The sequence below is a fragment of the Rana temporaria genome, chromosome 3 (genome assembly GCF_905171775.1).
Source record: "Rana temporaria chromosome 3, aRanTem1.1, whole genome shotgun sequence".
Taxonomy (NCBI): domain Eukaryota; kingdom Metazoa; phylum Chordata; class Amphibia; order Anura; family Ranidae; genus Rana; species Rana temporaria.
Genome location: NC_053491.1, coordinates 14,866,387 through 14,878,892, shown reverse-complemented (window position 1 = coordinate 14,878,892; position 12,506 = coordinate 14,866,387). Strand labels below are relative to the sequence as shown.

General features: G+C 48.4%; 1 protein-coding gene across 1 annotated transcript in view; it reads right to left on the bottom strand.

Annotated features, from left to right (window-relative positions):
• Positions 1-12,506, bottom strand: part of IGDCC3 (immunoglobulin superfamily DCC subclass member 3) — a 256,502-nt gene that overhangs the window by 21,966 nt on the left and 222,030 nt on the right. Inside the window, exon 10 of the mRNA XM_040341485.1 lies at positions 8,739-8,927. Within this exon, the coding sequence (XP_040197419.1) occupies positions 8,739-8,927 (189 nt within the window). The remainder of the gene's footprint in view (positions 1-8,738; positions 8,928-12,506) is intronic.

Sequence of the window (12,506 nt, the reverse complement as noted above, 5' to 3'; positions counted from 1 at the left end):
ACTATTCCCCGTGTAAGCAACCCCCCCGGTGTGTCTTCCCCAGAAACGAGAAAAAAAAAGAAAGAGAAGGGGAAAGACAACTCCCCCCCTAACCAATGAGGGAGTATTAAGGAAGTGTTAAACCTCTACTAACCTATTTCCCTATAATACAGTGCAATCCTGGGGCCCTCATTCCAAGAGCCTCAACCAGGATGTGGACAAGATGTGAACAAGTGTTATACTTTTTAATTACCCAAAAACCCCCCCACCCCCCCCTCCCTCCCTTCCTTTCCCCCCCCATCCCCCCCCTCCCTCCCTCCTCCCTCCCTCCTCGCCCCCCCCCTCCCTGATGAGCCCCTATAGCTCGGGGGGGGAGGGGAAGGAAGACCATTCCTACCATTCGGCACAGTGATGAGTCATATACCCTCATATACCCTTTAAACAATCTATCCACCAGACCTCGTTTCCCTCTAGAATAGTAACAACTATACAATTCTTAATACTCTAATAACTTGTATCTATTCATGCTGCCCGTCTTTTTTTTTTCCTTCTTTACAGGTCTCCCTCCAATCCAAAAAAAAAAAAAAAAAACAAAAAAAAAAACAAAATAACCCCTAAAACAGGAAAGTCAAGTTAGGGGGGCCGGGTGAGCTGTTCAGTCTCTATCGAACATTTGTGTCATGATATCATAAATTTAACCCTCCTCAGAACACCCCTCCCCCGCACCCCCACAGGGAGAGCCTTGCCACCCAAAAAAAAAAAAAATCAGGAGGCTTCCACAACACAAAAAAAAAAGAAAAAAAAAAAAAAAAAAAAAAAAAAAAAAAAAAAAAAGAATAAAATTTCCTCCTACTCCTCCTCGAGCCATGGTCCCCCCCCCTTAATGTCTGCGGGAATCCCTTGTCCGACCCCCACTACACCAAATCCTTTGTAGGGGACTCCTTATCCTCTCGGATCTTCTTTAGACAGTTAAGTTTTTCCTTTCCCCTATTACTGATAAATCCAGCCAATTAGGAACATATATTGGGTCCGCTCCCAGAAATTGAAAAAGTGTCTGAAGCTGCGAGGGCTCACACAAATAAAAGCTCCTCCCTTCCTTTTTGACTATTAAGGCCAACGGGAACCCCCACCGATAAGTGGCTCCCTTGCTACGCATGTACTCCAGTAACGGTTTTAATAGCCTTCTTCTGTTTTTGGTTTGCCAGCAAAGGTCTTGAAATATATGGATTTCTGTACCCTCCAACACCCCCAGACACCCTTCCTTCCAAGCCTCCCTGAGAATCTCTTCTTTCGTTAGGTAGAAATGAACTCTACATAGCACATCTCGGGGGTTTACGTGGTCTTGGTATCTTACTGAGGGGATTCTGTGAACTCTATCCAGTTCAAGGGCCGCGTCTGGGTTTTTTTTCAAAATTTTATTCAATAGGGTAATTACCACCTCTCTTAATTCCAAACCTTCAAATTTATCCGGGATACCTTTAATGCGGACGTTATTTCTTCTACTTCTATTTTCTGTCTCTTCAGCCTGCAATTGCAGCCTGATCATGTGTCTCTGTTGAAACTCTAATTTTTCTTCAAGCTCAGTCAATCTAATTTCCATACTACTTTGCTGTTCCTCACATCTCCCGATTTTCTGGTCAGCTTCGGCTACCTTCGCATTTACCTTTTCAATCTCCCCTCTCAATGTGGCAGTGATATTTGCTACTATCTGCTGTAAATCTTCTTTAGTAGGAAGTGCTTGAATGAGCCTGCTGATTTGCCCCATGTCTGCTCCTCTCCCGCCCTCTTGTGAGTATTGTGACTTAATTGAGGAGTGCAATCCTGACGCCTCTGCTGACATTAACTGACGGGTCATATCAATGCCCAGGCCTTGTTTAGGTGCCTCCATACTTAAGTCCGAGGATGGACTCCCTGCCCCTGACCTGGGCTCTGTGGGGGGTCCCTGAGACCCCAAGGCGGGCTCTGTGGCAGGACCTAATGGCCCTCTCATAGATGGCGAAGCACTACTTGGTGTGACAGGGGTAAATGGCTCCTTTAATATAGCCTCCACTATATGTTCCCCCCTATGTGCTATCAGATGTCCGTCAGTAAGTGTTGAATGCAGGGCTCCTTCCCTCGCAGTTACACTGCCTGATGCTCTTCTCACCTGGCTTCCAGAGAACACCCCTCTCTGTTCTAGAGGCTTCTCCTTCCCCCTTGTCAGCCGTGTATCCGTTGCTGCAAAGGAAGCTGTCGGCTCTGTAGATGCAGATAGGGGCGCTGACCTTCCAGATGACGGCGGGACACTCTCTGTCAACGAATTCCTCCTCTCTGCTCGATCCGTCAGCTCGCTCCCCTTCCCGGTCAGAAAGCGCGTGATATGCGCTTGGCTCGGCTGTGGAGGGACACCGCCGGTCTGCTTCGTGGCACTCCGCCCTCTCCGCGACATCTGCCGCTCGTGCCTAGCTTTCTCCCCGCTCGAGAGGTTAGGGGGCTGGCAGGGATCTCAAGATTTCGCCGCTCTCCTAGCTTGCGAGCACCGCGGGACCCGGAGGACTCTCCTAACGCGGACGCCTACTCCGCCATGCTTCCGACTCCTCCCCCGGAAAACGGAAGTCAAAAGTCGTGAAAAAAGACTTCGGACAATTTTGACACATTTTTGGGACCATTGTCATTTTCACAGCAAAAAATGCATTTAAATTGAGTTAGGGTTCACCTAGTGTGTGTTTACAACTGTAGGGGGGTGTGGCTGACGTCATCGATCGAGTCTCCCTATAAAAGGGATGACTCGATCGATGCAGCCGCCATAGTGAAGCACGGGGAAGCCGTGTTTACATACAGCTCTCCCCGTTCTTCAGCTCCGGGGAGCGATCGCGAGGGGGGCGGCTAGAAACTAATAGCCGCGCCCTTGTACCCGGATCGTTCCTGAAGCCACGGGAACCGCCGCATGTACGGGGGGGGTCCCGATCGGACCCCCGACCCACGTCTAGGCAGGGACATACAGGTACGCCAATGTGCCTGTCCGTGCCATTCTGCCGACGTATATGTACATGCGGCAGTCCGGAAGTGGTTAATGGCATCCCAGTCTTAGTCCGTAGGGTTCAATATTGAGTTAGTCGACCTTTAAACCCTTGAACCCCTAGTGATGTTTGACCTCCAGATGATGAATAACCCCTCCCCCCAGATGATGACTTCTTAGATGTATGGATGATACCCCAATGGTGTAGGTTCCCCCAGATGTATGCATGACCCCCTTGACGATGACTCCATAGATGTACACTGGTGGCCAGATCCACAAAGAACTTACGCCGGTGTATCTATTGATACGCCGCGTAAGTTCTACGTTTCCCCCTTCGTAACTTTGTTTTGTATCCACAAAACAAGATACGACTGAATGTGGGCTCGATCCAACTGGCGTACGTCTTAGTACGCCGTCAGATCTAAGGTGCATATTTACGCTGGCCGCTAGGTGGCTTTTTCCGTCGATTTCCGCGTCGAGTATGCAAATTAGCTAGATACGGCGATCCACGAAACGTACGTCCGGCGGGCGCATTTTTCTACGTCGTTTCCGTAAGGCTTTTTTCGGCGTATAGTTACCCCTGCTATATGAGGCGTATCCTATGTTGAGTATGGCCGTCGTTCCCGCGTTGAATTTTGAATTTTTTACGTTGTTTGCGTAAGACGTTCGCAAATAGGGCTTTGCGTAGAATGACGTTCACGTCGTAAGCATTGGCTTGTTGCGGGTTTAATTTCGAGCATGCGCACTGGGATACCCCCACATGCGGCGCATGCGCCGTTAAAAAAAAAAAAAGGCATTTACGTTGGGTCAAGACGTATTTACATAAAACACGCCCCCATCACATCCATTTGAATTGCGCGCCCTTACGCCGCCAAAGTTACACTATGCCAAAGTTATCAGAGATACGCTACGCCGATTTGAATTCCGCCGCCAGAAATACACTACGCCGCCGTAACTTTCGGCGCGCAAGCTTTCAGGATTCGAACCAAAGCCCGAAAAGTTACGGCGGTGTAGCGTATCTCTGATACGCGGCGCAGGTGTAAAGGTATGTGGATCTGGCCCTTAGTCTATAGGGTTCAATATTGAGTTGGCCCACCCTTGAACCCTAGAAACAATTTGACGCATGCTCGGAAGCATTAAACTTAATTTTCTCGGCTCGTCGTGGTGTTGTACGTCACCGCGTTCTTGACGGATGAAAGTTCCGAGAACTTTTGTGTGACCGTGTGTATTCAAGCCAAGCTTGAGCGGAATTCTGTCAGAAAAAAACATCCAAGGTTTTTCCATTGGTAAATCCGATCGCGTGTACGCGGCATAAGCCGATTTAGGCTGCAATGGCGACTCGCAGAATCATTTTTCAGTCCCGACGCTCACAATCTCCTGTCGGGTTTTTGTGATTTTTTTTTCCTAAAATGAATCTTTCTTTCCCGTTTTTCCGCGTTTATTTTTGCCCTCCCTATACGCATTGTACTTGTGCAAAATGATAAATGACCGCTTTAAATGCCACTCTGTATCACAGCCAGATAAAAAAATAAAATCAAGCAGTCATTTTGCCGCCGTGGCATTTTCAATTGACGTTACCGCTGTAAATGTCAATGTCATTTTAGCAAAATTAGGAGAAACGAACGGCAGCCGCGAAGGTTGTAAACAGATAACACCGGGTTTATTTCTGCGTTCTATTAATAGAGGTGAATCCATGCCAAAAAAGAATAAAATAAAAAAAATTGGACATTCAGCATTATAGACATGTGCACTGCAAAAAAAAAAAAATCTTTTTTTTTCGTTTATGTTATTTTCGTTTTTTTTTTTTCACTTTTTCGGAAATTCTGGAAATTCAAAAAAGTCGTTTTTTTTTTTCGTTTTTGTTTAATTCGTCTTTTTATTTTTTTTCGGAAATTCGGACAGACAGATCCGTCCAATCCCGAGCAAGGGGGAGTGTCTATACACGGCGCGGCAAGAAATGGACAGCTATTCAAACGGAAGCTGCCTGTAATGTTCCCCCGCACGCTGATAAATGCGGCAGTGGCGGCGGCATTGGTCCCCCACTAGGTATGGGGGACATGGCTGGATATATGTGGGGGGACATGGCTGCAATATGTGGGGGGACATGGCTGGATATATGTGGGGGGACATGGCTGGATATATGTGGGGGGACATGGCTGGATATATGTGGGGGGACATGGCTGGATATATGTGGGGGGATATGGCTGCAATATGTGGGGGGACATGGCTGCAATATCTGGGGGGACATGGCTGCAATATCTGGGGGGACATGGCTGCAATATGTGGGGGGACATGGCTGAAATATGTGGGGGGACATGGCTGGATATATGTGGGGGGACATGGCTGGATATATGTGGGGGGACATGGCTGGATATATGTGGGGGGGACACGGCTGGATATATGTGGGGGGGACACGGCTGGATATATGTGGGGGGACATGGCTGCAATATGTGGGGGGACATGGCTGCAATATATGGGGGGACATGGCTGCATATGTGGGGGGGGGACATGGCTGCATATGTGGGGGACATGGCTGCATTTGGGGACACATTTAAAAAAAAAGTATCGGTATTCGGTATCGGCGAGTACATGAAAAAAAGTATCGGTACTTGTACTCGGTCCTAAAAAAGTGGTATCGGGACAACCCTACTTTTTTCGTAAATTCGTGAAATTCGAAATTCCGAATTTTCAGATTTCCGAAAAAGCACAAAAACGATTAAAACTGAAAAAACGAATTTTCCGAATAAAAAAAAAAAAAACGAATGAAACGAAAACGAAAAAAATGAATTTTCGGAAATTCTTAAAATTCGGAAATTTCCCATTTTTGAATTTTAGATTTTCGAAACTTTCGAATTTCTTAAATTCCGAATTTCGAAAATTCTAGAATTTTTCAAATTTTTTATTTTTCAAATTTTCGGAAATAAAAAATTCGGAAACTAAACGAATTGCACATGTCTATTCAGCAACACAAGCAAACGTCTGGATGACGGGAGGACCATAAAATGACTCTATACGCCGATATAGACGCAGTTTGATAAATCATGCGATATTCCCATGAACACCATTCACCCGCAGACGCCATTATTACCGGTAGATTAATCAAAGCTTAGCGTCTGCCTGATTAGCCTTATAGGACACGACTCCGGTCTGCACTCTCTGTACAAACCATGATATATACCAGTGGCGGTGCGTCCACAGTGGGCGCAGGAGCGCCGCCCCCTCTGTCCTGCACCCGTCACTCAACAATAGATATATCCATGCATTGCATGATTATATCTATTGTCGCCGCTGCCCCCTCCTATTCTGGTGTCCGGCCCCCTGTTGAGCGCCGGCCATCTGAATAACAGCGGTGGGCGTGTTTTGGAAGTGCCTGTGGGCAAATGGTAAACAGAGGGGGCACGCCCGTTCTTTCCCTGTTTAACCTCTTGAGGACCCGCCGCACGACGATATACGTAGACAAAATGGCACGGCTGGGCACAAGGGCGTACATGTACGTCCCCTTTAAGATCCCAGCCGCGGGTCGCGACCTGGTCCTCTTCTCCGTGACCGTCCCCACGGGAACAGCGGACCGCGATCGGGTCACAGAGAGGTAAGTGTAAACAAACTTCTCCCGTGATTCCTAGTGAGACTGTCACTGATCGTCTGTTCCCTGTCATTGGGAAAGACGATCAGTGACATCACACGCCCAGCCACGCCCCCCCACAGTTAGAATCACACATTAGGGACACAATTAACCCCTTCAGCGCCCCCTCCTGGTTAATCCCTATACTGACAGTGTAATTTTTACAGTAACCAATGCATTTTTATAGCACTGTTGCCTGTAAAAATGACAATGATCCCAAAATAGTGTCAAAAGTGTCCGATGTGTCCGCCATAATGTCGCATTCACGATAAAAAACGCTGATCGCCGCCATTACTAGAATTTTTTTTATAAAAATGCAATAAAACTATCCCCTATTTGGTAGACGCTATAACTTTTGCGCAAACCAATCAATAAACGCTTATTGTGATTTTTTTTTTACCAAAAATAGGTAGAAGAATACGTATTGGCCTAAACTGAGGAAAAAAATGTTTTTTTTTATATATATATTTTTGGGGGATATTTATTATAGCAAAAAGTAAAAATTATTGATTTTTTTTCAAAATTGTCGCTCTATTTTTGTTTATAGCGTAAAAAATAAAAACCGCAGAGGTGATCAAATACCACCAAAAGAAAGCTCTATTTGTGGGGAAAAAAGGACGGAAATTTTGTTTGGGAGCCACGTCGCACGACCGCGCAATTATCAACGCAGTGCCGAATCGCAAAAAGTGGCCTGGTCTTTAAGCTACATAATGGTCCGGGGCTTAAGTGGTTAAACCATGCTGTGTTAGGGAATCGCTTCCCTAACACTGACCCGCCTCTCAGCCAATCAGGTGCACCGGGTCTGGTTACGGGTCACCGGATTGGCTGAAGCGACATCGAGGAAGGGAGAAGACATCGAGGGAGCGGAGGGAGCACGGAGAAGGACGGTGCTGGCCCGAGGAAGGTAAGTGCCGGGCTTTGGGGACAAACTGGCTGCATTTGAGGGGGGAAACTGGCTGCATTTGGGCGGGGGGGGGGGGAACTGGCTGCATTTGGGCGGGGGGGGGAACTGGCTGCATTTGAGGGGGAAAACTGGCTGCATTTGGGGGGGGGACGACTGGCTGCATTTGGGCGGGGGGGTACTGGCTGCATTTGGCGGGTGGACTGGCTGCATTGGGGGGGGGGGACTAGCTGCATTTGGGGGGGGGGACTGGCTGCATTTGAGGGGGAACTGGCTGCATTTGGGGGGGGACTGGCTGCATGGGGGGGACTGGCTGCATGGGGGGGGACTGGCTGCATGGGGGGGGACTGGCTGCATTTGAGGGGGAAACTGGCTGCATTTGGGGGGGAGTGGCTGCATTTGGGGGGGGACTGGCTGCATGGGGGGGGGACTGGCTGCATGGGGGGGGGACTGGCTGCATTGGGGGGGGGAACTGGCTGTGTTTGAGGGGGGGAAACCAGCTGCATTTGAGGGGGGAAACTGGCTGCATTTGAGGGGGGAAACTGGCTGCATTTGGGGGGGACTGTCTGCATTTGAGGGGGGGACTGGCTGCATTTGAGGGGGGGGACTGGCTGTATTTGAGGGGGACTGGCTGCATTTGAGGGGGGGACTGGCTGCATTTGGGGGGGAACTGGCTGCATTAGGGGGGGACTGGCTGCATTTGAGGGGGGGACTGGCTACATTTGGGGGGAGACTGGCTGCAGGGGGGGGGGACTGGCTGCATTTGAGGGGGGGGACTGGCTGCATTTGAGGGGGGGGGGACTGGCTGCATTTGAGGGGGGGGGGGACTGGCTGCATTTGAGGGGGGGGACTGGCTGCATTTGAGAGGGGGGAAACTGGCTGCATTTGAGGGGGGAAACTGGCTGCATTTGAGGGGGGAAACTGGCTGCATTGGGGGGGGGGCTGGCTGCATTTTGGGGAGACAAACTGGCTGCATTTGAGGGGACAAAATGGCTGCTTTTTCGGGAAGCAAAATGGCTGCATTTGAGGGCAAACTGGCTGCATTTAGGGGGGGGGGGGCAAACTGGTGGCGTTTGATGTGTGGCAGTAATTGAACTTTTTTTTTGTTTTTAGTTTGTTCGCACCCCCCCCATTTTTTTTAGCACCAGCCGCTACTGTATATATGGGAGCGCTGGGACCCGGAGAGAACATCATTGAGCATTAAGCGAGCATGTAGGACACTATACGGGGGTGCTTACCCAGTCTGCAGATGTTGTAGGCCTTGACGTTGCTGGGCAGAAGCATGGGCCCCGTGTAGTTTGGCGTTGGCACCTTGCGGTAGTAGAGTTTGAAGCCCTCGTTCTGACCCAGTTTGATGGATGGCTCCCAGGCTGCCTGGATCGCCGTGCTATTCAGGACCTTGATGTAGAGTGATGGCACAGCGGGCACTGCAAAAGAGAACGGGCGTAAACGGTAAACAATTGCGGCATTGTGCAGATATTGTGCTACAATCATCCAATCTATAATAGATGCCGGCTTGTTCTGCTTGGCAGATTTTGCCGTCCCATGGACATGTGGGAACCCGGGAGATGACGTCGTCTACAATACGGGCTTGACTGCAGGAACCTGAATATTTTATTTTTATTCCAGTATTTCTAGAGAACCAACAGAGACAGTCTTATCAGATCCATGGAAAGTTGCCAAAACAGTCAACATCTATGAGATATAAACATAGTCATAAAAACAATACAAAAAACATGTTGCGCTATCTCCAACACTATGGGGCAGATTCACAAAGATCTGCCCCGGCGCATCGTATCAGAGATACGCTACGCCGCCGTACCTTACCTGGCTTTGGTTCGAATCCATAAAGATTTTGCGCCGTAAGTTACGGCGGCGTAGTGTATCTGAAGCGGCGTAACGGCGCGGAATTCAAGTTGGGCGGGTAGCGGGCGTGTTTCATTTAAATGAAGCGCGTCCCCGCGCCGAACGAACTGCGCATGCGTCGTCCCTAAATTTCCCGCCGTGCATTGCGCGAAATGACGTCGCAAGGACGTCATTGTTTAGACTTGGCCGTAAATTACGTCCATCCGCGATTCACGGACGACTTACGCAAACAAAAAAAAATATTCAAATGAAAACGCGGGAACGACGGCCATACTTAACATGGCAAGTCTATCTATACGCCGCAAAACAGCAGCTTTAACTATACGCCGGAAAAAGCCGACTAGAGACGACGTAAGAGAATGCGACGGCCGCGCGTACGTTCGTGGATCGACGGAAATAGCTAATTTGCATACTCGACGCGGAAAACGACGAGGACTCCACCCAGCGGACGCCGAAGTATTGCATCTAAGATCCGAAGGCGTACGAAGCCATATGCCTGTCGGATCTAACCCAGAAGCCGTCGTATCTTGGTTTGAGGATTCAAACCAAAGATACGACGCGGGAAATTTGGAAGTACGCCGGCGTATCAGTAGATACGCTGGCGTACTCTCTTTGTGGATCTGCCCCCAAATATACATGATTAGAATTTCACATAAACACTAAGGCCCGGATTCAGAAAGAATTTACGCAGGCGTATATTGATACGCCGCGTAAATTCAAATCTGCGCCGGCGTATCTTCTTTCTGTATTCAAAAAGCAAGATACGCCGAAATTAGGCTAAGATCCGACTGGCGTAAGTCTCCTACGCCGTCATATCTTAGGGTGCATATTTACGCTGGCCGCTAGGTGGCGCTGCCGTCGATTTCAGCGTAGAATATGCAAATGAGCTGGATACGCCGATTCACAAACGTACGTGCGCCCGGCGGATTTTTTAACATCGTTTGCGTAAGGCTTTTTCCGGCGTAACGTTACTCCTGCTATATGAGGCATAGCCAATGTTAAGTATGGACGTTGTTCCTGCGTCAATTTTTTTTAAATTTTACGTTGTTTGCGTAAGTCGTTCGTTAATAGGGCTTTGCAGAAATTACGTTCACGTCGAAAGCATTGACTATTTGCGACGTGATTAGGAGCATGCGCGCTGGGATACGTTCACGGCCGGCGCATGCGCCGTTCGTGAGAAACGTCATTTACGTGGGGTCATGTTTTATTTACATAAAACACGCCCACCTCCTGACAATTTGAATTCGGCGCGCTTACGCCGGCAGATTTACGCTACGCCGCCGCAACTTACTGAGCAAGTGCTTTGTGAATACTGCACTTGCCCGTCTAAGTTGCGGAGGCGTAGCGTAAATAGGATACGCTACGCCCGCATAAACCTATGTCCCCCTACCTGAATCTAGCCCTAAATTGTCAAAAGTATCGGGACACCTGTCTTTAGGCTGCATTTACACCTGAGCAGTGGCGGTGCGTCCATAAGGGGCGCATGGACACCGCCCCCTCTCTCCTGGCACCGCTATATCACCATAGATAGATTCATGCATTGCATGAATCTATCTATGGTCGCCGCTGACACCCCCTATTCAGGTGTCCGGCACCTTTTCGTGCGCCGGGCACCTGAATTACAGCGGCGGGGGTGTTTTTTGGAAGGCTCTAAAAGGCGCCCAAAAAAGGTGAACAGCGGGCGTCATGCTGGGCGCTTGCAGTTCACTCGGCATTGTGTTAGGAAAGCGAATGAATAATCGCTTTCATAACACTGAACCGCCTCTCAGCCAATCAGGTGCTCGGGTCTGTTACCTGTCATCTGAAACGTCAGGTGCTGTGATAGAGAGGACAGAAGAAGACATGGAGGACGTGCAGGACACCGCCGCTGAACTGCTGCGAGACAGGTAAGTGCACTGGCAGCATTTGATGGGCACAGTAGCGGCAATTGATGGGCACACTGCCAGCATTTGATGGGCACAGTACCCATACATAATTTTTTTTAAAGTGCCCCAGTCCCCGTGTACTCGCATCCAGAAGCGAACGCATTCGTAAGTCCCGCCCACATATGAAAACGGTGTTCAAACCACACATGTGAGGTGTCGCCGCGAACGTTAGAGCGAGTGCAATAATTCTAGCCCTAGACCTCCTCTGTAGCTCAAAACATGTAACCAGTAAAAAACATTCAAGCGTAGCCTATGGGGATTTTTAAGTACCGAAGTTTGGCGCCATTCCACAAGCGTGTGCAATTTTGAACCGTGACATGTATGATCTATTTACTCGGCGTAACTTCATCTTTCACATTATGCAAAGAAATTGGGCTAACTTTACTGTTTTTTTTTTTTTAAAGCATGAAACCGCGTTTGAAAAATTGCTGCGCAAATACCATGCAAGATAAAAAATTACCGCCATTGTATTCTCTAGGCTAAAAAATTACAAATATATATAGTGTTTGGGGGTTCTATGTAATTTTCTAGCAAACAAGTTATGATTTTTACATGTAGGAGCGAAGTGTCATGCCGCGTACACACGACCGTTTTTCAGGTTGTAAAAAATGAAGTTTCTTTTTTTATGTCATTAAAAACGATCGTGTGTGGGCTTCATAGCATTTTTCAAGTTCTAAAAAATAGGCCAAATTTTTTTTCGAACATGCTCTATTTTTTTCACAACGTTTTTAAGGTTGTAAAAAATGGTCGTGTGTGGGCTTTAACGACGTGAAAAATCCGCGCATGCTCAGAAGCAAGTTATGAGACAGGAGCGCTCGTTCTGGTAAAACTAGCGTTCGTAATGGAGTAAGCACATTCATCACGCTGTAACAGACAGAAAGGCGCGAATTGTCTTTTACTAACACGAAATGAGCTAAAACAACCCAAAGGGTGGCGCCATCCGAATGGAACTTCCCCTTTATAGTGCCGTCGTACGTGTTGTACGTCACCGCGCTTTGCTAGAGCATTTTTTTTTCACGATCGTGTGTGGGCAACGTCGTTTTAACGATCGGGTTGAAAAAAAAAACGTTTTTTCTAGACCCTCAAAAACGTCATTTTTTTAGAACCCGAAAAACAATCGTGTGTACGCGGCATCAGAATTGGCCTGGGCGCAAAGTGGTTAATGTTATTGTAACGGTCAGGGGTTAACACCGTTTACGATTTCCCATTCCACCA